This window comes from Poecilia reticulata, chromosome 18 (assembly GCF_904066995.2).
Source record: "Poecilia reticulata chromosome 18, P_reticulata-male-v2, whole genome shotgun sequence".
In the NCBI taxonomy this organism is placed as follows: Eukaryota; Metazoa; Chordata; class Actinopteri; order Cyprinodontiformes; family Poeciliidae; genus Poecilia; species Poecilia reticulata.
Genome location: NC_088847.1, coordinates 3032226 through 3057960, shown reverse-complemented (window position 1 = coordinate 3057960; position 25735 = coordinate 3032226). Strand labels below are relative to the sequence as shown.

Below are 25735 nucleotides of genomic sequence, written 5' to 3'. Positions count from 1 at the left end.
AGCTGTTCGATTCTCTCTGAGTTTCCCACTCAGAGAGCAGTGGCGGAGCCAGAGGAGCGCCCAGGGGGGCCAGTGCCCCCCCCCCCCCCACCCCCCCCGTCATCTGATTGGCCCCCCCAGTGGTCCCCCCTGATGATTGACATGTAACAGCACCAGGTTATTCCTGTACATTATTTGGAATCATTCTAAGTCAACCTAATATCTAAAGAAGAAAACCAATAATAAATATATGAAAAGAAAATGTATAAAACTTTATTTATGTCATGTGATGACATAAATAAATTGATTTTTATCAGGCGCGATACCAGCCTCCTTTATACTCATAAAACAAGCTGATATTCTTCTCCTGGGTGTTTCAGTTGCTGCGCTGTGGTGCAACTCAAAGCCTAAAGCCCTTCATACCTGGTGGTGATGGTAAAACACCAATAAGTTATTTATTGATCCTCCGCAAAAAGAAAAAAAACCGAAGAGGGACCGACAATGTTCGTAGTTTGGATCAGAGATGGCGCTGGAATTTTTTTCGTTGCCTGTCAAAGAAAAAAATTATTTTATTTCCAATTTGTAGTCATCCAACGAAACATTTATTATTTCTCTGCGAGGACGTTTTTGAAATCAGGTAACAATTCACGAAATGACGTGATTAGAAGACGACAGAACTCTGATCGTTTCCTGATCCCTCAGCGGGAGAAAAACCAGCAGAAGCGGATCAGCTGCTGGACGCTATAAAGTCTCTGGTCCGTTAAAGCGACCAGATCAGAGATGATTCTCTGATATTGTTCTTATAATGATTAATAATGAGCTCCGCGATGTTCTCTGTGCGTAAAGTTGAAACTGTCTGCGCACCAAGTGCTGCGCTTGATCACAGTCTGGACAGAAGACGAGGCTGAGGAGGGAATCTGACATATTAACTAGGTTAAGTTTTTACTGGTTTTGTTTTTAAAACACTATTAACGTAAGCAGTGTAACTGTATATAGTATATTTGGCATTTGTCATCTCGTGTGATTAATTGAAGCGTAACGGTGGAGCATTTATTGCCCAGCGCACTGCGCTTGTTTCTGTCTAACGAATCTGCACTTTAATTTCTTTCCTCTCTCAACAGTCAGCTGTAATTTCTCTACTTAAACTACAAGTAGATCATAACATTCTCTTTAGGTTTTCTCTGTGTGCTGCAAACTCATTAAATGTAAAGTCATTAGAAGCCCGAGCCACCATCAGGCAAACAATTCTGGTCCGACCCGAACTATTGTTACCTGTCAAATTACCTGTCCAAACAGAGCTTCCTAACCAAGGTGTAACTCATCAACACGCATTTAGACGAAAAACGCATTTAGTTCAGTGTCCATGAGATGATATTCAGGAAGGATCTTTTATTTGATTGATTTTAGTTGCCTCTGCCATGAACTCATTGCGTAAATCATGTCTCCATGTGCGCCAGTCAAAGGTTAATTATAACATGTCAAATGACAGAGGGGCTTAAAAAAATAACCAAATATTCAGTTTGGTTATTTTTTTAAATTACATATATATATATATATATATATATATATATATATATATATATATATATATATATATATATATATATATATATATATATATATATATATATATATATGTGTGTGTGTGTGTGTGTGTGTGTGTGTGTGCGCACACATTTAAAATTTTGCCCCCCCAGAGGTAGTCCTGGCCCCCCCAACTTTAAAAGTCTAGCTCCGCCACTGTCAGAGAGTGGGAACATGTTTTAAATGCCGTTCACGGACCGGACGGATTTCAGTTTGGTACCCAGAGCACTGGAAGGCCCTGCTACACCTGCTGTGATTCAGTGAACGGGTTAAATAGACAGATGCTGCAGTCTTTATTTTTGTTGCAATAGATTAGCATTGATGATACACAGCAATGTACTATGAAGCTAATGAAAGCCTTCAGCACTTACAGTATTAGTGATTGGAACAAACGACCATTAGGCAGAACATTGATACAAACAGAATAAACAAAAGGGAAAAAAAGTTTATGGCACTTATGTTATACTCACAATAATATTGCTTTTAAAAACACATTTTCAATTCTTGATACAGTTTGTTAGTTTTACTGCATTTAAATATCAAATATATTCCTTTACTGATCTATTTATGTTATTGCTAACATCAAACATAGCTATCAATATATGTTAAAATGACTTAGCTGTATAATAGTTTTGTGTACAGTACAAATTCTACAGCAAATAACAGTCGGAGTTTGGCAGGATAATCTGGGGATAACAGACTTCAGGACATGCACAACAGTTGTATTGAAGGACAGTGGTAGAGGTACATAGGCAGCGTTTCCATTAAATAAGAGTGGAGGACTTTGTCTCTCATACAGCCTCTGACATGCAGTCCTTACTTGTAGTAGATACAAGGTACAATCTTTTTTTTTTTTTTTAGATGTACTTCTTTTTAAAGCCGGCAACACAAGTCAGATCCACGAAAAGGAGCTTCACATGCCAACAAAGGTGCTTGTGAGTCAGAACTCAAATAGGACAGTGAGATTTAACGTCTCACACACACACACACACCTGTTTGTTTTACCACTTGTGTAAAAGAAACCTTTACATAACTCTTTACCCTAATTAAATCTTTTTAACCCTCAAAAGCTGATTCTGTTCACTCATACACATTGTATGCACTCAAGTGGAGGTTAATGAAATGCTAATGAAAAGGGGAAAAAATGAATGAAATGAATTTTCTATTTCTTTTGAACTTAAACAGGCAGAGTGAAGACCAGAACATGTCACTCTGAGGACCTGGGCTGATCAAAAAAAAAAAGTTTTATTTTGAATGTAAAGAACAACATGATCTGTCAAATACATAAAATTACAGATTTGTTTGACTTTACTAAAATCACTCTTAGTCAATACAGAGATAGATGTTTGTAGAGGACACCATTAGCTGTTTGAATGACAGTCTTTGACAAAATAATTAAAAAAAATAATATTGATCTAATGTTTTGGACTAAATCACAAAGGTCTTAAATTAAATTAACTAAAAATATGCTGTGTCTGTGAGAATCATAGCCATAATGTTTTAGATGAGATCAGTGTCAGAGTAGAACTGAGATTGTGCCCACAACACAACACAACTTTATTTTGCTCCAACACCAGATTTTTTATAACATATAAAATCTTGAAGTCATTCTTTGGGACAGACATCAGTGTTATGAAAAGCTGCTTTGGCCACTAGGGGCTCCAAAGACTATTATATGCTAAGTACAGGCAAAGACAAAGAACTAGGAGAAATCTGGCTCCATGAAGCAAACAGAGACTGTTGGCAATGAAGAACTATAATGATTAGAGAGCTCTGGAAATGGTGGGTGCAACAAATACTGGATGTAATTTCCAGTTCAGTCACATTTTTAGTGCCAGAGGGAAAAAAAGACACAAATAAAAGATTATGCAATGCTTGCTTTTCTTCTGTCCCCCACATCTCCACCTCTCTTCCGTCCTTGCCTCCTCTCTCTTCCATTTTGCATCAATTCATCGAATCATGCTGGCTGGCAGGCCAGAGGCTGAGCTAGCACTCTGTCACATTATCTTTCTGCTGAGTGAATTACTCTGCCTCCATTAGACTAACAAGAAAGGAGATGGAAATGTGGGTGGTGATAAAAATGTGAGGAGGACAAGGAAGGAAGGATGGATCAGAGATGCAGCCCAGAGAGACGGTAGAGAGGACGCAGCTAAGAGATGGGAGAGTAGAAAAAGGTTTCTGTGGAACAAGTGAAGAGCAAAAGGAAGAGACAGGAAAGACCAGAAAGTGGGTGGATGATGGGCTAGAGAGGAAGACAACAGGTCAAAATGAGTTAGGAATGAACAACGAAGTGGACATAAGAGGAGGAGAGTGCAGATGGAGAAAGCAAACTAAACCTGACAGGTAAAGAAATATTGAGACATGTTGAGTAATGCTGCGTATGACTTTAAAACCCAGGTTGCTATGAGTAAGCAAAGAAATCACAAATGATGAGTATAGCGGTGTTAAAAGCACTAAAAATAAAATATAGGACACTGGGACTGTAACAAAAGTAAAACACATTTGTAACTGCTCAAACAGACGATGTACAGGGATGCAGGGAAGGAAACGTCATGAAGCAAATGTTTATTCTGATGAAATACTGTGAAGAGGAGGAAAAAATATATAACCTCCCACCCCCCATGGACTGGTGTCACACTGATCAGGATCAGAGTTAAACTCAGAGCTTTCAAGCAATTCAAACACACACCCACACATGCACACACACACGCGCACACACACACACACACACACACACACACACACACACACACACACGCACACACACACGCAGATGGTAACATCTAGTCTTCATGATTAGTTTCCTTCAGCGTTTTCCCTTTACAGACACAGAAACCCACATTCAGTGAAACAACACATCAATAAATAATTTAAATAATATAAATAATATAAATAAGAATAAAAAGAGTGAGCTTGTGTGTTGAGAAACCAAACAGGAACAAAGTCAGTGAGACAAAATTAAACAAGTCGTCTATCTTTCTCTGTCTCCACAGCGTGACGGAGGTCGGTGAAACTCTCAGAGGTCGGTGCAGCGCTCCTGCTTGCTGTAGTGATCAAACTGACTCTTCCAGTGCATCATGTAGGAGGACCAGCGGTGAAACTCCACCTTCCACTGACGCTCTGCCTCGTCGATGTTGCCTGAGGATATGACAACACAAGAGGAGTCGGAAGCAGGTGAGGATCAGAGCGCCACAATAAAATGCTGTTGAAATGCTGAGACTAGTCGCATCCAGCAGATCCAAAGGTCAGCATTTTAAGACTGTTACGTGTTAGGATTCCTAACACGTAACAAAATGAAGCAGACAAAGACAGCAAGAAAAAAACATCAGACACCTTCATTGTTATTATGTGTACTTCACATTTTAATGTAAGATAACATGAAATGAGTTGTGACATTAGTTGAGTTGCTGTTAATCCCACTGAAAGAAATATCACTTCTATCAAAGGCTCAACACCAGGGAGGCAACGTTGCTCCCTCTCCATTCAATTTCTCTCTGGCCAAGACCAGGGGGAAGTTTGATGCTGTGAATTTTCCAGGATCGAGTTCGACGCGAAGCAAGAAAGCTGAAAAATTTTAAACTTTTGTCGCTGGTGTTGTGATCGTTTCTTGTGTGTCGGGTTCATTCAGAAAAAACTTTCGTCTTTCGCTGTTGTTGGTCACTTCGCGTGTGTCAATCCTATTAGTTCTTTTCTACATCAACAACTTCAACATCAAAGACTGTTGGAGACTTAAAATTATCATTGATGTCACATCCCCAATAAAAGTTTTAATACTCCAAATAATGCCCATCTTCAAATGTGCAGTTTTTCTTTCTTAAAATAAAGGTTGTCTCAATAAATCCTTATGTATAACAGCAACACGTGTAGCACAGTTTACCTGTGATGTTCAAAAGGCGTGGCAGAAAGCGGTTCCAGAAAGCACACATCTGGTTGCGCAAACCTTTGTGGATTTTAAGAGGGTCGGTGTTGAGTGCGACATGTTTCTGCTCATTCGCCGTAAACAAAGGCCAGCGTTTCCTAGTGTCCAGCAGCCCGTCGTTAGGATTCCTAACACGTAGCAAAATGAAGCAGACAAAGACAGCAAGAAAAAAAACAAAACATTAGTCACATTGGACAGAACAGGACATACCACAAGTATAACATTCCCAGTGTTGGAAGGCTTCCATTACATTAGATGCTTAAAGACGAGTAGCCCAGAGAGTTAAAATGTTACTTCACTGTAAATCCTCTGAAGGCAGGAATCAACTGCCTTTGATTAGATTGTACTTTGAGGTAATTCTGTTTTGGTTTTAAATGTTAGGGAACACAACCGTTCAGTTCTCTTTCTAAACACTAAATGAGGACTGCCAAATGCTCCACAGAGGTTTGCTGCGCAGTAAGTTGATAACATTACTTGTAGTGTCGTGCTAGCTTAAGGCTACTTTCAAACATAGGGACCTAATGAATGTAAACTGATTTGTCTTCTTTGGCCCGCTCTACTTTCACTGGTGTCCATCACAGCAGGCTAATCATATTCAGCCTCTGATGTCTTACCCTGTCCGTGCAAAGTTTGCCCAGTATTTCATCATGCGCCGACTCAGATTCTTCTCTTCGGTGGTGTAATTGAGTCTCTTCTCCAGTGGCAACCCAAAGACAAACTCGATTTCATAGCCATGGATGACTCCCATCCACTCCGGCCAGGCTAAATTAGAAGCCCGGTGGTCAAACAGGTAGAGGTACACGCCGCCTTTGGAACACAAGGGAAGAAAAGTTTATAATGATGACATGAAGCAGATAAAGCACAGAGCCACCATCATGCAGCTTACCTTGTGAGTTTCCTGCACTGTTCATCATGCCCAGGTTCGCCTTTAGAGTGTGGTGCTGTGCATAAGAACGAGCAAAATGTGCCAGTGGGCAAATTACATTGTGATCGCCAACAATGTCGTCCATGGCATCGCGGTTTTTCACTCCGTTATTCTCATCCATCCAGTCGGTGTACTGCAGCACCACCGCCTCCAAGCCGATATCGTTTGCGTGCGGTACGCTCAATCGTACACCTGGCAAAATAAAATGAAATGAATACATACATAAATAATCCCAGATATATTTTTAAAAAAAACATTGGTATTGTCTTTACATTTTCTGTTTCCCCTGAACCAGCCCTTTCCTTTTGTTAATAAGCTTGCATACTGTACATTGGATGGTGTTTGTTAGATACATGTGCAATACTTTGACGTTCAAGACGACCAGTGTTGAACTTCTTCCTTCATCTGTTGTTATTTTATGATTTTAAGATTAAGCCTCATCAGGAAAGTATTTCTAGGCAATAACAGAGAAATAGAACTATTTGGCTTTTATTTCCTGATAATCAGGCAGTGCCCTGACCAAATTAATCTAAATTAATAGTTTTGCTAAGGTCCTGAGAATGTCTGGTTCTCCTCAACTGCCCTCTGCAGTGTATGTAGTTAGCACCAGTGGTGGGAAGTAACAAAGTACAAGTACAAGTACTTCGTTACTGTACTTAAGTACAATTTTCGTGTATCTGTACTTTACTTAAGTAGACTTAATAATGGATACTTTCTACTTTTACTCTACTACATTTTAAAGTATCTGTACTTTCTACTTCACTACATTTCTACAAAACTGTCGCGTTACTCGTTACATCCAAGTCGCATTGCTCTTTTTTTCCGTTAAAATGTGAAGTTCAGGGACTTAAGGTGGCGCTGTAAAATCCAAGCAATAATGTGACTTAGTGTCTGTTGTCACCCATCGCCTCCCCCTTTACTCGCAAGTGGAGCTCCAAGACATGCGCAGTGGTTTCCTCTGAGCGGGAGAAGGTGTCTGTCTAATCGTCAGTAATATAATAGCGCTGCATAAATCGTAAGATATGGCGACATGTAAAATCAGCAGCGCTTCGCTTTCACAGGCGGTGGGACTTTGTCCACCTTTTAGCGTCACTTGGAAGGAAAGCTTAAAGAAAGGCAAGATCTGTGGACGTGTTGCTAGCAAAGCTAGCTGTACAGAGACACATGTTGCATCTCCATGAAAAAAGTTGTCACTCATGCGCAGAATTATTGTGTGGAGGTTTTGACTGAGGTGTAGCAATTATGGGACAACGCTGTGACCAAAGTCTGCATTGATATGACATTCAGGAACGATCAGAATCTTCTGGACGGATCTTTACTGATTAAATTTATTTCAGCTCTAAGTATTTAATATCTAGGTGTTTTATGGGAATGTGAATCTTTCAGATCAATTTGAGAAGCAATTTTGATAGGTAAAAGTTCTTTTTTTTTTTACGCGTAGCGCGGGGTGCTGGTCTTGACTTGGTCTTGGGTTGGTGGTCTTGACTACAACTCTGCTACGTGTCTCCTTGGTTCCATGTCCTCCCCAACCCACCTTCTTTCCCCTTTCTGTTGGGTTTCTTTCAAAATAAAAGCCACTAGTGGCAAAAAAAAGTGAAGTTCATGCTATGTTAGAACAGGAGACAAGATGTTTCCATCCCTAAAATTATGATGCATAGAATCACATATCTAAGTCTAAACTATGTTACAGAGTAAACACAATAAAAACATGCTTTATCTGTGGCATTGTTCATTAAAATGGCACATTTCTAATGTATTAAAATTAAATATGATTGGTTCACTTAATGATATTGTATTAGCAATTAGGTAATGCATTCAGCAAGTACTTTTACTTTTAATACTTTAGTACTTTTAAAAGCCAGTACTTTTTTACTTTTACTTAAGTACAAATGTTAATGTGGTACTTTGACTTTTACTTGAGTACATTTTTGTCTGTGTATTTGTACTTTTACTTAAGTAAATTTTTTGAGTACTTTCTCCACCACTGCTTAGCACTCACACAAAAGGATCTTCCATATTCACATATCAGTTGAATTACCAAGCCGCTACTACCCTCTATCCGATTCAAGAAGGGTAAAGATTTTGTCCACTATTTCACAAATGCGATGAAATCCAGGTTGCTACTCCAGAATCTGGTTCATTCCAAAAATAAAACAACAGACATAGAGGTCTAGATCTTGTCAGGTCTCTACCCCTGCAGAAGGACCAGGAAGACCAGCAAATAAAAATGAAAATGCTGAGAAGGATGTACATTGATCGGAAGGAAAATCCCCAGATGGTCTTCAGAAAGATCAAGATAATTTTTTTTTACAAGTTTGGCTTGTAAAAAAAATGAGCAAACATATGCAAAAACATTGAATTTAGACGCAGCAATGATTGAATACATTTCTGTAGTTTAATCCAGGAAGGATTACGTGAGAAGCTGGAAAAAAAAAATGGATGTGGACACATTATCATTTGGATCATCGACTGCCTGCGGGTTGCAGAGCTGCATGTCAGACTGGCTGATATGCAATATTGGAGCTCCACAGGGACCTGTGCTGTCTGCCTTCCTATTTACCACATACACCGCTGACTGTTTCAAACTGTTCCATCTGCAAACGTCCTCAGATGACACGGCTATAGTGCTGTGTGTAGGAGCAATGAGAGGTGGACTACAGGATTTTGGTGGATGATTTTGTGACGTGGTGCAAAAAGAACCAACTCCAGTTAAATGTAGACAAGACCAAAGAAATTGTGGTCAGTTTCAGTAAGAAAACATCTTTGCTCCCTAACACAAAAAGCTTTTTATTTTGAAGTTGTTCTACTTTAATTGGTGGTTTTGTATTGAACTGAATTTCTACTTATCTATTCTTCTATCCCTTTAGTTGATTCATTCTTACCTTCCAGGAAGTCTTCTTTGGAAATTAGACTTTCGTTGTCCTTGCTGAATCCCGGCGCTCCATACAGCAGAAAGTAAGAACCCTCGTCTTGGTTGACACCAAGAAGAATCTGAGTGTCTTTAAAATTGCCTGAGTTAATCATTGCTTCTGGAGTATCAGGAAGAAAATCACCATCCACAACTGGTACAAAGGAGAACCGGAACAGAGCTGACCATGGCAGAACCTGAACAGAAACATGGAAAAATAAAACCACACAGACAAATGAAGCTCTCAGGGATTCAGTAAGACAAACCTAGTTGTGTAGCAGAAAAATGTGTGCAGTACTTATGCTAGAGTCAGACATTAAGAATGGTCAATTTCAGTTTTACACCACTTAGCCCCGACTCAAACCGAAAACAATAATTGAGCGAATAATCTGCAGCTAAAACAGAAAACGTTGGAAATTGTTGTGTGGACTCTGCTTTTGTAACTTATTTACTTTCTGTGTATGTCTAATAAAATTATTTAATAAGTTATTCTGTATGAAAGTTATTACTTCATCTCTGTGTGGCCTTACAACACACTCACTGGTGTACAGTAGGTCATTTATAAGTGCTTAAAAATATATTTTAGGTTTTCAGAAATTTCTTGAGAGAGAATATGGAGGAGATTTCCATTTTCCTTTTTCATTAGACATTGCTTTCCATTTTATACCATTACAATCTCAAGAGTTTTCTGTAATGGGTTACAGTCATCTCTAAATAAAAGGAAATGTGGACAGTTTATAATATTTGCAACTCAGTTTTCTGACAGTGTTAGATTACATCAAGCATTGCCAGTCAAAAAGGTGCATTCATTAGTGATTATATATGTAATATATTATCTTTACAACCTCACAGTGGAGTGTGTTCAATAAATTTAACTTCAAAAAGGCTACGTGGAAAATTAAATCTGCATTACCAGCCATTCTTGGTCGATAAGCTCCTGTGGAGTTTTATTGCGCAGACAGTCCACCAGCTCAGTGTCGTTGCCTCCATTACAGTTAACAAGCTTTGCCAGAAGCGTGGCACGTCTTCTGGCCTCAGCAGGGCTGACAGAGGCCCACGGACCGTTGGGGACCCCGCTCTGAAGGATGGCCCTTGTGAAAAAAGGTCTGCTGTCTGGAGACAACAGGTGGAACCCGACTGAAGCACCGCCAGCACTCTCACCGAAGATAGTCACCTGTTTTACACAAACGGACAACCAAGACATTAGGAAAATTATGAAACCATGTTTAATACCAATATAGAGGACGGACAATAACTGACAAAAACACCTGTTTGGGGTTTCCACCGAAGGAATGGATATTTTCTTGCACCCACTTCAATGCCAACCTCTGGTCCAGCAGGCCGACATTTCCAGGAGCCTCTGAAGAGCCATGAAGAGCGAGGAAACCAAAGGCTCCAATACGGTAATTCATGGAGACCACAATGACCGTCTCAGTGTGAGCAAGGTAACGGCCATCATACACATCCAGAGAAGAAGAGCCACTGTAGAAACCTAAAAAGCCATTATCATTACAAGATAGAGTTAGCCTGATTGTTTAAATAGATTATGTTTTTAAAGTTGCAAAATCATAGATATTATTTTGTACACCTTAGGAGGCCATGTATGTCCAATTTCAATGTCCCTAAAGTAAAGTAAAAATTACATTAATTCCAAAGACAAACTAAAGGTTGTAAATTATTTCAAAATAAAATGGCTGAAATTGACCATTCTAGACGAGTAGCTGTAGCTGTCTGTAGCTGTTTGAAACAACCTCTGACTGAAGACTCCCTGTTGTTGAATGACAGCCTTATGAAGAGGATGGAATAATGTCCATCAGCTTATGCAGAATCCTTCAATGCATCATCATCTCAAGAGGCTCTAAAGCAGTCTCCAGAACAGAACCAGCCTTCTTTATCAGGTTGTTGAGCTTTTTTCCAACTCAGTGGTTCTGATTCTGGAACGCCAAAATAAACGACCACAGAAGAAATTGTATTTTTTACAGTAGACTGGACGACTGAGACGTCCTCTAGAAGTGAACCTGCTCTTTGCCTTCTGGTAGACGAGTCACAATAATGGTGAGGCTTTCATTCAGAGACTGTTAGACAGCTAGAGACACTTCTCGTTGGAGATATTTGATCTCATCGGGAATCATTAACCGTTAGCCAGCCAAGTTGCAAAACTTTCTTCAGCTGGATAAAACATTTTTCTCTCCTGTTCCATGAATTAAACAGGTTTCATTTTTTTCCACTTTCCTTTCCAGAGATATGATAAGGGAGACTAGACATCAACATTTAAACATCCATCCATTATGTTTTGCTCATCCAGGGCCGGATCGCAGGAAGAAGCAGCCTAAGCAGGGAGTTCCCAGACTTCCCTCTCCCCAGCCATTTGTTCCAGCTCCTTCATGCAATCCTAAGACGTTTCCTGGCCAGTAGAGACGTTGTCCCTCCAGTGTGTCCTGGGTCTCCCTCTGCGTCTCCTCCAGGTGGGACATGCCTCAACACCTCACCAAGGAGGAGTCCAGGAAGCATACCCGAACCACCTCAAATCACCATTTTAAGCATTTCTTACTAAATATATATAGATTTAGTGGGGTGGCCTTATTGATTTCATTCATTCATTTACAAATTTGCTTCAGTAAGTTTTAATCTGTTTAAAACTGAAATAAAGCAATTAAAAGTCAAAAATTAGCATCACATTCTTGTCCATTATTACTATATGTAAATATCTCACTTGAAGCCTTATACTGGAGGTGATTATAATTACATGACTTGCAGTAATACACATAGCGTACACTCTGGCAAAAATGTGTGACCACAAACCTCCACCATAGATCCACACCATAACCGAGAGATTGTGGGGCCTGGGCGAGGCAGGCACCCAGATGTTAAGGTACAGGCAGTCCTCGCTCATCTCTCTGTTAGGATTCCACATCTCAGTGCCCTGGAAGCCCGGGTACGATGTGTCCACAAACTGGTAGCAGGCGTTGGGGTAGGCATTAGCCTCAAGAATCCCTGTCCATCTTCGCTTCGGCTCAGGAGGACGGAAGCGACGCTTACCCAGTGGTGGCTCAGCAAAAGGGATGCCGAGGAAAGCTGTGACATAGCTCCCATCTGGCACCGGTAAGCGCGCACCTTGAACTAGACCACTATGTGTATTAACAAGGTCGCCATCATTTTGTGAAAAGCAGGCTGGGATGAGAGCAATGAGAAAGACTGACAAAAAAACGAGATAAGTGGAGAACTGCATGACGGAGGTAAAAAGTGTCTGTGTGCCAGAAACTGCAGTCGTGATTCCCTCTGGTTGGCAGGGAGAGGAAGGTCTGCTCTACTTCACCTCAGATCTACAGAAGGAGAGAGAGGGAGACAGAAATATGATTACAATAAAGAAGGATAATGTTGATGAGGCAGGTAAAATTAAACTGAAGGTGGAAAAAAGGGAGAGTGAAGAGAAAGACGTGTTGGCAGTGCAGTTTTCATAATTTGCTAAGGTAGATGGACAATCTAGTTGTTTTTTTAAACAATTTGGTCAACGACAGCTTAAAGTTACATCAACTAAAATGTTTTCATTAGGAAATCATATAAAGCGATTTCCTAATGAAATTTGAATGGCTTGACCATGCCTGGTCAAGCCATTCAAATTAGTACATCAACCCTTGCTACAGTTAGTACAAGTTGATATGTTTAAAGATGAAAATCTTAAGACATTTTTTGTAGAATGCAACCACTCCTGGCTGACATTAGCCTGGTAAAAACCAGCCTCTGGTTCTAAGCTGTTTGCTTTATCCAGGGGGTCTTGGCTCTCGGCTGTTGGGAAACGATGGCTTCCTGGAGGCGTGAACTGTGTTGAAGTTTTAAATTTTACCCCGTGACTTATGTAATACACCAGTTCAATGCTAAAAAGCTGACTGGAAGTTGCCTGCACTGTAAACAAACATCCTCCACTGTAAAGCAGGATGTGCTGGGCAGAACGGGGCGGCTGGTCCAAGAATGTTGTTACATTCCCTGATGTTAAGTTGTAGAAATTTGTTGTCAGAAGGTCTAAAAACTCATAAATAATACATAAATTAAACAATACAAAAAAACTGAGAAATTACAAACAATGGGGCATAGAACATATTCATCAGGTGCTGACTAAAACATCTGACTCAAAAGGGTTTTGATAAAGGTGTAAACTGTATTAATGTCAATTAACCTGCCAAAAACAAACAAAAAGCCCACCTCTTTAGGGGGTTCTTGGATAAGAAACATGATCCCATTACAAATATTTTTAAAAGTTGCCTCGTCTGTCATATTTCAGTTGTCTCATCGATATGTGGGATTTTAGAGCAATGACAATGGAATTCTTGGCAGGCATGCTCTGCTTAGCGCAATGATTATGCTGCTCCTGATAAGTTACTACGATTTATTCTTTTTTTTAGTGTTAATAATGATTATGCTCTTTTCTTCTGCTGCTGTTCTAATGTGTGTTTTCTGGGTCAGATGACCATTTTGATGCGGCGTTGTAAAAGGAGGAAGTCCTTCTTGCTGACTCAGGTCTATAAACATTCAAATCCAAGTTTTTGCTGAGCTCCGGGGGTTTTGCTTAGTTTTGTGGTTCCAGCAGAAATTGGTTAAATCTTTTTAATTTCTAGGTTCATTTTATGGCAGTTACTGTAATTACTTCATCCTATGCCAATTTGTTTGAGTTCATTTTGTTAGGAAGGCCTCTGCTGTCTGGTGTCATTAGTTGATTGTCAAAGTTCAGTTTCCAAAGAATTAGACTGTTCATTTAAACTTCTATACATACATAATGTACAATACCTAGATTTCTTTTTTCAGTTTTGAGTCTGATTCAGTATTTTTGTCCACAGTCATAACAATCTGGAATAATTCTTAAGAATCTTGACTTAATAAGTCAATAAAAAATGACACAAGATAAATACATAAAATAAGTGTTAAACTACAAAGAGTGTGATCCTAACAGCCTTTAACAGTTTATATGAAAGTAGCAGTCTGGTGGCACTGCTTCTGCTGTTGTGGTACATTTTTGCCAGAATGTCACATTTCACCTTTTGCCACGCAGTCATCATGAAAGTCTGACGCAGCATGACAAGTTTTTCTAAATGCTTTATTTGAACATGGTTAACTGGAACTACACTAATATTAAAAAACAATTTTGTTTAGTCAAAACAAAGAGTAAGAATGACAATATTAGTCTACCAGTTCAGTAAAACACTGCATGAATCGATCAACAAGAAGACAACACCAGTTTAATAAAAACTGTAGCTGTGTGTGTTGAGCTTAGAATATCTTTGGAAGTAAATTATACAACTTTGGCCACTTTAGGAGATGTATTGTCAGATACTTTACCAAGTAATCCTATACCAGAGCAGAATGTTGGGGATATTTTAATGTGCTTGCAACAAAGTGTATATATTATATTATATATATATATATATATATATATATATATATATATATATATATATATATATATATATATATATAAAAAGAAGGTTTCTTATTCTATATTTACATACTGCTCATCTTAATTAAAAGTAAAATTTCATTATTTCATCTAAAACGGTCATTAGTACCGGCCATTAGAGAAAGGCTGGAAAGTAATGTCCTTCTTTCCCCACCATTTTGAACAAGCACATCCCAAACAGCTGTCATCTCTCCCTTACATCACTTCTCAGTTGGTCTTGTTACTCTGACAACCATACATTGCTAAACATAAACAGCAGTTGAACAGGTGGGAGGTAGACAACTGTACAAAGGCATTCTGACCAATTCATCAGTGCACCTCAGCCAACAGGAACAAGGACTCTGTGGCCCTTAACTTTACACTAAGCTTCCGGTTATTTATTTACTTTTTGGGAAGCCGTCTGTGTTTCAGAAAGTTTTTTCACCTCAACTGACTGGTTCATTCTTTCCGTCAGCAGACACAGTCGAGCTCAGCGTATCCAAGTACCAGCAGGTACAGGAGCTGCGGTGGCCAAACCACCACTGTATATCTTTCCCTTCTCACAGATATCAGCTAATTCAGTGAATTCAGTCCAGTCCAGACTGTGGATCAGTTGACTAGCTTCTTCTTTGTTTTAATCGTGGTTGGCAAACAACTATAGGAAGCATGACCACATAGCGCCTGACGCTGTCCTGAATAAATAACGTCATCATTTGGTATCGCAATACAAAAACTCCACGGGTATTACCTTATATAACAGGTCATACCATGGTATATAAGGTAATACCCGGGTATATAAGGGGTACATTATATACCCCTTATAACCCTTTATGCCATATTGCCTCATTACCTTACATGAGGCAATATGGCATATCCCTAATGCACAATTTCTAATACAGGAAATGACAGGTTTGTTCAATGACAGCATCATGTGAACAAACCATAGCAACACAATGACCAAAGCAAGCTTTTAACAGCCCAACTTACTGCTTGAGTAGGGACAGCCCATATCTGCAATAAAAAGCCTCGTGCCAAATCAAGTATTTACAGAGTCTGCAGGGTTGAAAATGAATAAGAAATTATTACATATTTGCTTTAATTGTCAAAAATCAAAGACACTGTGTGCTGACATCAAATTCTGAACCACATGCGAAATGTATCCAGTTCTCACTTGACCTGACATTTTTAAAATACTTTAGGAACTTAAAATATTTTTAAAAAGTGATAAAAATAGAAACTTTACTCAATACATTGTCATCCCTCACCCACCATATATATTACATTGAAGACTATATTGACCAGAGCAGCTCTCTATCTGTCCGGGTCCTGTGACCTGTTCTGTGCGCTGGGCTCAAATATCCCCTGACAGCTGTCCCTGTGAAGGAGAGCGGCACAGCGTGCAGCTGAAACATTAGCCATTAAAATTCACAGCATTGAATGCAAAGTATTACATTTACAAAGCAGAACAGTGTTTCTGTAGGTTTTGTGCACACAATAATCTAGAGACAAAATTATAGGCCAAATACATGTCTCAAGGTATACAACAAGTTTAAAAAGTTACCGTTTCAAAAATATTAAATCTTTATCAGTTTAATAGCACTCCAACAGTTTAACAGGATCTATAAAAATTGCCAGGGAAAGTTCCAGTGACTGGAGAATGGAGCAGAGCTGCTCTGCAGTTCACCCCTGCAACAACTCCCATCACTCATTTCTCTTGCTTGCAGAAAAGACAACTAGCTTCTTGGAAATCCATGGCCTGGAATCTGATCATTAGTTTTATTAAGGTAGTGCTCCTTTTCAAATAAAGAGTAGTGCTAAAAGTGTAGAGCATGATTTTTGAAGCAGAGTGCAGGGCCCAAAAGCCTGGGGTCTAATTATCTAGCTAATATTAGCTTTCAGTGGTACTATTATCAGTAGAACAACAAGAAGCTAACAACACAGTAAGCAGATTTTTCTAAATTTAGTACATTGGTATTCCACATTTTGTTTTAGATTTCTAAGGGATGCTAAAATAATTAGACAAAGACATGAAGATGTTTTGTGTCTTGCTGTTTTAGGACCTGAAGTGGAAGTCCATCAAGTGAAGAACAAGGCCAGATTTTAACACCTAGAGGCGTTACTTGACTTCTTTCTCATTTTGGGATCTTACAAGTCCGGGTCCTGTGACCTGTTCTGTGCGCTGGGCTCAAATATCAAGTTTCAAGGTATGAAACTTGACGATCAAGTTTCATACCTTTCATAACCAGCACAGAGCACCTGAGGGAAACCCTTCCTGTTTTCATGTACGTCATACCCCTCCCCGGAGAGTTAAAACGGATTGATTGAAGCTAAATATTAACATTGCTTTCAGAGAGTATATCTACATAAAACATGGCACAACTTATTGCCAATCAGAGCTCTGTGTGAAGTAGTTTGACTCGGGCATTGTGTTGAGAAGGGGAAGCGAATATCTATGAAAGCTGATTTTGACCCTCTGGATGAAGAATGGGAGAGCTCTTACTTCTCATTATCTTCAGAGTTCTACCTCAAACCTGCTGAACCTTGGATTATTGGGGAATCCCCAAGAAGGGTTGGTTGTAGTGGTCTACGTACCACCAGATGTGAAGACGTTTCAGAATAAAGAATCACTGTCGTGAAGATGATGTTCAGGGCTTTCCATTAAGATTTTTCAGTTTAGGACAATCTTTTCACAATCAGTTCTAAAGGCTCCAGAACAGTACCCAGAACAGAACTAGTCTTTATCATTGTCTTTCCCTTTCTTAAGGCACTGGCTCTGAAGATGACCAAGGGAACATAGTGCTGATGTCAATGTTGGACATATTTGAGACATGCTCTGTCTTCGCTTGTGATTCATGACTGGGAAGAGAGCATTCAAAGAAAGCTCGTTTTTGTGGCTTTGACAGAAATGATGGTGAAAAAGAGTGGTTCCACCTGTGAATTTTGTCTACATTTTTCATAACTCGTTTACTTAACGAAAAATCTGCTTTCACATGCAGAAAAATGGGAAAAGATGAAAAACCTGGTAACATGCAAGACCATAGAGATGGAAACACCATGTGGCGTGGTCTAGGATTGGGGGGGATAAACTGTGTCACTTCTCAAATTAGGCTGTGGAATCTGTGTTCACAGGAGGATCGGATTCACATTGGTGGGGGGGGAGGTGTCGTGTCTCCAAATGAAACCTTGGAAGGAAAGGTTATTAACTATGGATTTCTGAGTGCAAAAAAAATATTTCCATCAAATATAACTCCATTGGTTAAATACAAATACTAAGTGCACATGGGTCAATAATGTCTAAATATAATCACAATGTTTACACATATGGGCATCCAGCTATGGAAGACTGAAGGTCTGAATAAGCTGGCATGATTGTTGATTTAAAAATACTGTGTAAACGCTGGTCCTAGCAGCAGGAAGAGGAGGAGATTCAGAAGGAAACTCTGTGATGTCATGGAAGCTGAGGGGATTCTGGCATCATTCTGCCTGTACTGGAGAGGACCAACAGGGTGCTTCCCTAACCAACTTTCCTGTGGGCAGAGAACGAACCCGCTTATGAAACTCTAGAAACTTTTGATCCAAAAGCAGGACAGTGAAGGCTGCTGTCGGCAACTGTTGCTGATTAACACTTCCAAAGGGAGAAAAGAAGCAGCTGCTCCAGGACTGCAGCTGAAGGTGCAATGCCTCCTGACTCATTGCTGAGTGCCCCAGGCTAGCCTGATCTGTCACCCCAAGCTAATAGCCAGCAGAATTCCCTCCTCTCATCCCTAAATCGGAACTGTTCATAGTAGGTGTGGTAGCTGGGCAGTTGTTAGCTTAGAATGATCTTTTTAAGGGCTTCTGTGTATTTTTAAGCATCCAAATGGAGCAGGCCATCTATAGGCAAAGAGAAAAAGAGAGCTTAAACTTCTTCCACAAAGTGTTAAAATCACAGATAGTCCTGTGAGGTCAAACTGATCTCTTCCATCGATGTCTTTGTTAAAGCTAATGGCTGAAAGCTAAGAGCTACATACAGCATTCCCAGCATACAGCTGACACCAATAAACAGTTAATATAGTCATTTACTGAGTTTTGGACTCAATATTGTTTAAACTACAAAATAACTCAGTTTTTGTGTTCATTTATGCCACACCTTTTTGATTGGTAATTAATAAATTCCCAATCAATTAAAATAAAAACTTTCCAAAGGGTTTATATATTATATACATTTATATTTTATTTGAGATTTAAAAGGACATTACTTATGCAAAATAATGTTTTGTCTTTTGTATTGCAAAATTATTTGAGGCACATATAGAAAGTCTGCCAATTTATCTAAACTAATTCTTTAATTAGCTTTAAGCTAATTGATCTCACTGACAATCCTTGCACTGCATCATTGGTTTTATATTTTTTTCTAGACATTTTAGTGTCTTCATTTTATCACTATGTCAGTATGTTCCCAGTTTAGCGAGTTTGAATAAAAAGTTTTAACTTTGAAGTTGAATTAATTTTGTTAAAAAACTCTTGTACATTTGAAAGAAGTCTGGGTCTATTCCATACACGTGAAGCAACCTGCTGTTTGAAATTACTAGTTTTATTTAGAATTGCCAAATATAATAATTATTCAGCTAAACGTACTAAAGTACAACATTTCGATGCTCCTGTGCAAAATGTTGCCGTAGCATAAAGTTAAGGCTCTGGTGACACAATGGCATCTGAATTATGAAGCAAAACAGGTTCCACCAGTTCAGAGCCGGTTATCCAGGAAGCAATCTCAAACTAAGTTAGATCCCGAGACATACAAGATGCCTCATCACAACAACACAAAACTAAGTACTGTTTTTGTGCCTACTAAAGTTTAAGGCAACATTATCTGACTCCATGTGAAAATTATTTTAAAAGTAGGAAGGTTTAAAAAAACTCAATGCAGTCTCTTTAGTTTAATAATTTTGCTATATGATTGTATTTATTCAAAACCAACACTTCTGATGTTATTGTATGATATATTTAACCTGTAATATTCTTTACTTTATTGTTATTTTTATGTTCATTGTGTCACTCTGGAGGAACACCATGTTTTATGTTTGCAATGTAACAAATGGTAATTTTTCTTTTACAATAAAGCAGCATTCTACTGCTTGTTTATTTGATAATTAAATTCTCAACAAAAAAAAGCACTCATATTCAGACAAAACGGAATATATTGTCAATTTTCAATTTATGCTTCCATTTAATTGAAGCCTTATGTTGAAACCAATGGAATTATTAATTTTGACTAAAAATTAAGCAAGACAACAAATCTATGACTGGACTTTAGCTATAAATATTTAATAAGTTCTGATTTGATTAGCTGCGTTATAATTGGACTTCAGAAACAGTAAATCTGTAAACTACCTGCTAGCAGATTAACAGCCAAGCTGCAGTTCCTTACATAAGACTCAAGGAGCACATCTGGGCAGTAAATAATAAATGATGGTAGGCTACTCTCCATTCAGTGTGCAAGCTTTACGCTTTAGGGTAATGTTGAAGCTGATAATATATGCTTTTAGACATATATTATCTAAATATATTTGTCTAAAACCATATATTTTAGACATATGCAAAAATACAACAACATCTGTGTAAAATGTGACATGTGCAGACACACTCGTTTACAGTCCCACACATGATCAGTCAAGCACAGGATAGGCACTTCAAGAACTAGAGCTTTGTGTGTGTGTCTGTCGTTCTAATTTTCAGAAGCAGAGTAGACAAATACACATTGGATCACAGATCAGCTAGAATTTTACAATCAGGAAATTTTCTCTGTCTTCTCCCAGTGCTTCCAGTACTAACTGCAGAAATACACCAGCAACCAATCAGAGGGAGAGTCATGATTGTGTACACATGGTGCTCACACCGTCCCTCTTGCTCTCTGCTATGCTACAGCTTATGCCAAGATTGCCAAGGCTAACTAGCATAGCCACCGACGAGAGCACATACACGGTTTCCTGTAAGGGTAAGATGTTTCTCCACCATTAGCACAACTGATCAGTTCATGCCCGAGGATGATTAACAGCGCTAAGACCCTCCTCCTAACTGATTGGTTGATTTTGATTGGGAGCTGTGCATTTCTACACATGGTAGTTCAGGGAAGAGGTGGGGGAGCTACATTTTTTTCCACAGATTATCTGTCTCACACCATAGTGTCATGACATGGTGACCGTTGTAACAAATATGTAAAAAAAAAAGACTTTTATAGAAAGTAATGTGAAATGGATTGTGTGTGTCCGATAGCACTAAAACAAGTTTCTTGTTCAAAATGTTTGCATCTGATCAATACAGCATGTGTAGAATTATCCAACCCTATTGTAAATGTGAGTGATGACATACATTGATCTCCCATTGCTCTTAGAATCTCCTCTTGGCCTCTAATGAGGCAGTGAAATAACTGGCAGTTCAAGAGCTTAACTTCTTTACAGATATGTTTCACAGTAGCAGTTAGAAATAGCAACCTGGCTAAAAGCAGCCACGCAAAATGGAAAACCAACCCGGCCCCCAGAGGAATAAGAACAATCAGTATCACAAGCTGTCCTATTAACAGAGGACCTTACATCAAATATTTCCTCTTTGAAATTTTCACAAAGATCTCGGAATCCTGTAGACACAAATGGGTAGAAAGATCTAGAACAACATATGACTGTTAAAAGACAAAAGATCTGAGAGAAAACAATAAAACAGTTGGGAGTTTATTAGACCATAGTGCCATGGTTGAGCAAGTTTCAGGTCTAAAGCAAGGCCTGCGATGGTCCATAAAGCAACACAATGGGCAAATGTACCAGTCAGGAACGTTCCTGGAGTTTTGGCTTGCTTTTACAAGTACAAGTACCTGACACTGCTGGGTCCACTATCTTACGCTTTATTAAAAAATAATTAAACTGACCATCAAGAGTTTGCAGGACGCCTCATAACAAAATGAATGGTGCAGAAAAACACTGGATTTATCCCAAGGCTGGTAGAAAGGATTAAAGTGTTATAGTTTTAAAAAAAAGTATTTTGTTCACTTTATTTTTTATTTATAAAAAAGGGATATTGAATTTAAAGGTAACCAAGTTAGCAAAAGCTTTTTCTTTTTCATAAATAGTCCCTCAGTCTAATAAAACGGTTTCTGTAACCCAAAGAAGAAACAATATCAACAGACAAATCTAATATAAAGATTTTACAAAGAACATGCTGTTGTCAGTGCTTTGTTGAGGTTGTAGGTGTGACTGCGTTACACCAGTACGACTCAAGGTGAAAAGTTTCTACCACTGCAATTTAATAAATGAAAAGGTAAAAAATATTAGAAACAACATTCTAAATTTGTCAAATTAGCAAAAGCAGAGTAACAACTCATGCTGCAAGACTGGGAGTAAAATTAATGTTATCCCACAAATCACAAATGTTATCAAAAAGTACACTAAAAATTTGACTTATTGTTACCAATGCCATTTAATTTAATCCAATCCATTAAACGTTTTGACTATTATTGCACTTAGCTAATTGGCAGGTACTGTGGAGTGGAAGCTGCCAAAAGTGATTTAAAAGTAAATGAACAACGGGAAGAAAACTGGTGTTTTTTTTGCCTCGTTATACAAACATACAGCAACATTATAGCAACCAAAAATATCTGTGCTTAATTAGGTCACCGAAGCAGCCTTCTATGAGAGCTAAGTGTAATGCAGTATACACTGCAGTGCTATAATTATTGCAGGAGATGGGATCTGATCTGCTAGCATATACAGAGCCATCATAGAGAGTTTGCAACCTGAGATACGCAGCTTCAGTAATAACATAGAATCATGCAGTAGCTACATTTAAGTGACACATCTCATAAAAACTGACACTGTTTAGGTTTGTTTACATACCAAGTTGTTAAAACAATAACCATGATATCAAGCCAGATAAGTTGAACTATCAAAGCCACATAGAAATAATGTAAATACACTGAACTAGTCCTTGAGCACTAGATACACAGACTGGATCCCTCAGAGGTTTCAAATGATTTTTAAGCCTCTTAACTTCCTTAACATTTCATAATTTTCTCCAGGCTGCCGTTTTACCATCAGTTAAAAAAATAATAATAAAAAAAATAAAGTTAATTGACAGTGGAAACACTTATTATATTCTAGTTGCAGAAAGCTCCTGTACCTAAACACTGACCAAGGCCTTTTTGTGTTGACTTTGCATGTTCACCCGACCCACCGAGTATTGATTTCTGATCTCTTGCCGAGTAAAAACATTAGTATTGTCGTTTTTAAATGAATATGAACTTGTTTTCTTTGCAGTATTTGGGGTCTGAAAGCGCTGCATCTTTGTCGTTAGTTTGACCATTTCTCATTTTCTGCAAGTAAATACTACATTCTTGCTTGAAATTTGAGACATGTTGTCAGTAGTTTGTAGAAAAACAGAACAATGTTCATTTTACTCAAACATATACCTATTAAAAGTCAAATCAGAGAAACTTATCATTTTCAGTGGTCTCATTTTTTTCCATAGCTGTGTACATATATATATATATATATATATATATATATATATATATATATATATAAACCTGTACATGTTGTAAAGCTAATACGCCACTGTAATCTCCAATGAGAGAGGGTGATCAGAACGCAGTTAGGCATCTTATAATGTCAGGATTAATATATTTTTTTTGCCATGGACAGTCATTTAACTCAAAAATATTTTAGCCCGCATGTCACTCATAAAGCACAACAAGGACATATGCTTTGTGCTGCACCACATTTTTATGCCAGTGGCGTGTCGGAATGTTGCTGTAGCACTTTAACTGTTGATGCACAGCAGAGGTGCCCATCAGGACAGCTGCCATCTCCTGGTCGACTGCAAAGGCGTGACGGAGTCAGATATGCCTCCATATAGAGTGGTGTGTGAATCTGCTTAAAGCCTGAAATACTTGAGTTCAATCCCTGCCAGGTGCTGTTCTATTTCTGTTATTTTCATCAAGCAAAAATAGCTTAGTTTTAGTTACATTTTATTATAACTTAACATTTTAGAGAAGAGCCCTCCCGTTGTCTAACAGTAGATCATTTTGACTTTAACGTTTTTAAGTACCTCCCAATCTGAAAACCGTGGTCAGCCCTGCTTTACTGCTGTACAGTTTTGTGGCGTTTCCTAGTCACAAACCCACAAGAATATTAAAAAACAACACAGAATTGCAAATATTACTGCAATTCTGTGTAATATTTTGAACATTTAAGCTTGATCTATTTGTCTATTCATATATGTTTGGGGTTCTATGCATAATTGGCTGGATGGGTAGCAGTCACTTTCACTTCTCCTTCACTAAATGGAGGAGATTATGTTTGATTTTTAGGTTTTCTATTGGATTACACAGTTTTTCATCTGCCCAACAAAGGCTTATACCGATGCTGTCATGAGTGTCACCTGACTGTGCTGCACCTCTAATTTACTGCCTTTTTTATGACCACACAGTATGTTCAATAATAAATTAAATTCTATTTTCCCCCCATTCTTTACTAAACAGCCAATACAGCTTTTTGTAGTGACTGTTAGCTAGTTTTGTACAGTGGAGGTGATTTCATGTGACCCAAGCCACATTAACAGTAATGTTATGTATATGACACATATAATAGATAGATAGATAGATAGATAGATAGATAGATAGATAGATAGATAGATAGATAGATAGATAGATAGATAGATAGATAGATAGATAGATAGATAGATAGATAGATAGATAGATAGATAGATAGATAGATAGATAGATAGATAGATAGATAGATAGGTAGGTAGGTAGGTAGATAGATAGATAGATAGATAGATAGATAGATAGATAGATAGATAGATAGATAGATAGATAGATAGATAGATAGATTTAAAATATCAAGATGATTATAGCAATACTGTGAAAACTTATAAACAAGCCCAAATAATTTTTTTTCCTGTGAGACAATCAAAGACTTTGAGTTATTTGAGAAAGCACTGAGGACTGTAGAAAGAAATTCGATCAGAACAGTTCTCCACAGCCAAAAGCGTCTCGCCATAGAGGCGCGTCACGCATCGATTTTCCTAACTGTCTCCTACAGCCACAAGCTTCCATCCTCATCCTCTGTAGTAAAAGGACATTTTGCGTCATTGCTGTCCGACAGTTTAGACAGTAATATATGTGTGTACTGTAGGCTGTGTAACTGTGGGCAGCAGTACACACATTATGCTTCATTGTATTTTTCTTTTAAGTCGCAGCTGCATTTCACTGCAAACAAGCTGATTTCCCTGACTCTTAATTTGCCAAAATGCGGTACTCGGTCTCGAACCACTTATTCATGGAGCTTTCGAGTGCTGCTCATGAGCAGCCACAACATTAAACAGAGCACAGAACAGTCTGTCATCGTGCCAGGTTAGAAAAACATACGTACACACCTCAAAAGCCTAGTGTAACATATCACTGATTCGGCGGACTGGGTTTGTATTAACAAATGACGTAGGGAGAAACATGTTCTGTTAAATGTGTCATGCGCCAGGGAAGGAGTATTTATTTCAGCACGAGCGACTGTCAAAAGATAAAAGCACTCACTCAAACCGAGCCCTGAAAAGATGTTCTCCAATGACAGTGTCAGTTTGATATAAATTATGGAAAATGATAGAAAATCTTAAACGGATGAAAAAATAAAAAAATAAAAAAATAAATAAAAAACAATAAACATAACGCTAACGTCTTACCCGGCTGCTTCTGCGGGGGAAACTCGCGCGGAGGGATTGTTGGAGAATAATTTTTCTCCTCCCTTTGCCAGTCCGCGTCTCTCTGCTCTGTTGCTAATAGTTGTTTTCCAAAACATAGGATGATGTGCTGTCAAAGAAGAAATGTCGAAAATGCCTCCTTACAGCAGCAATGCGTTTACCAACTGAGTCGAACTGTAGAGGGAGACTGCTGCTAATAAATACTGCATGCAAACATCATAGTGATAGCTTGTATCGCGAGAGCAATACAAGCTATTCTCGGTGCCAAAT

General features: G+C 38.5%; 1 protein-coding gene across 1 annotated transcript; it reads right to left on the bottom strand.

Annotated features, from left to right (window-relative positions):
* Positions 1 to 1839: 1839 nt before the first annotated feature.
* Positions 1840 to 25735, bottom strand: ache (acetylcholinesterase (Yt blood group)). Its single transcript, XM_008434980.3, has 9 exons — positions 25448 to 25735; positions 12118 to 12638; positions 10584 to 10807; positions 10229 to 10489; positions 9290 to 9512; positions 6369 to 6599; positions 6097 to 6289; positions 5441 to 5610; positions 1840 to 4701 (listed from the first exon to the last, which is right to left on the bottom strand). The coding sequence occupies exons 2-9, from the start codon at positions 12542 to 12544 to the stop codon at positions 4580 to 4582; spliced, it is 1851 nt and encodes a 616-aa protein (XP_008433202.1). The 5' UTR covers positions 12545 to 12638; positions 25448 to 25735; the 3' UTR covers positions 1840 to 4579.

What these genes read in the sequence shown, in the direction of transcription:
- ache (XM_008434980.3), bottom strand. Translation starts at nt 12,544, where the DNA reads ATGCAGTTCTCCACTTATCTCGTTTTTTTGTCAGTCTTTCTCATTGCT. An exon ending in TTATCGACCAAGAATGGCTG is followed by an intron (nt 9,513 to 10,228) that starts GTAATGCAGATT and finishes GTTTCTGTTCAG; the next exon opens with GTTCTGCCATGGTCAGCTCT. An exon ending in CAGTGCAGGAAACTCACAAG is followed by an intron (nt 6,290 to 6,368) that starts GTAAGCTGCATG and finishes TGTGTTCCAAAG; the next exon opens with GCGGCGTGTACCTCTACCTG.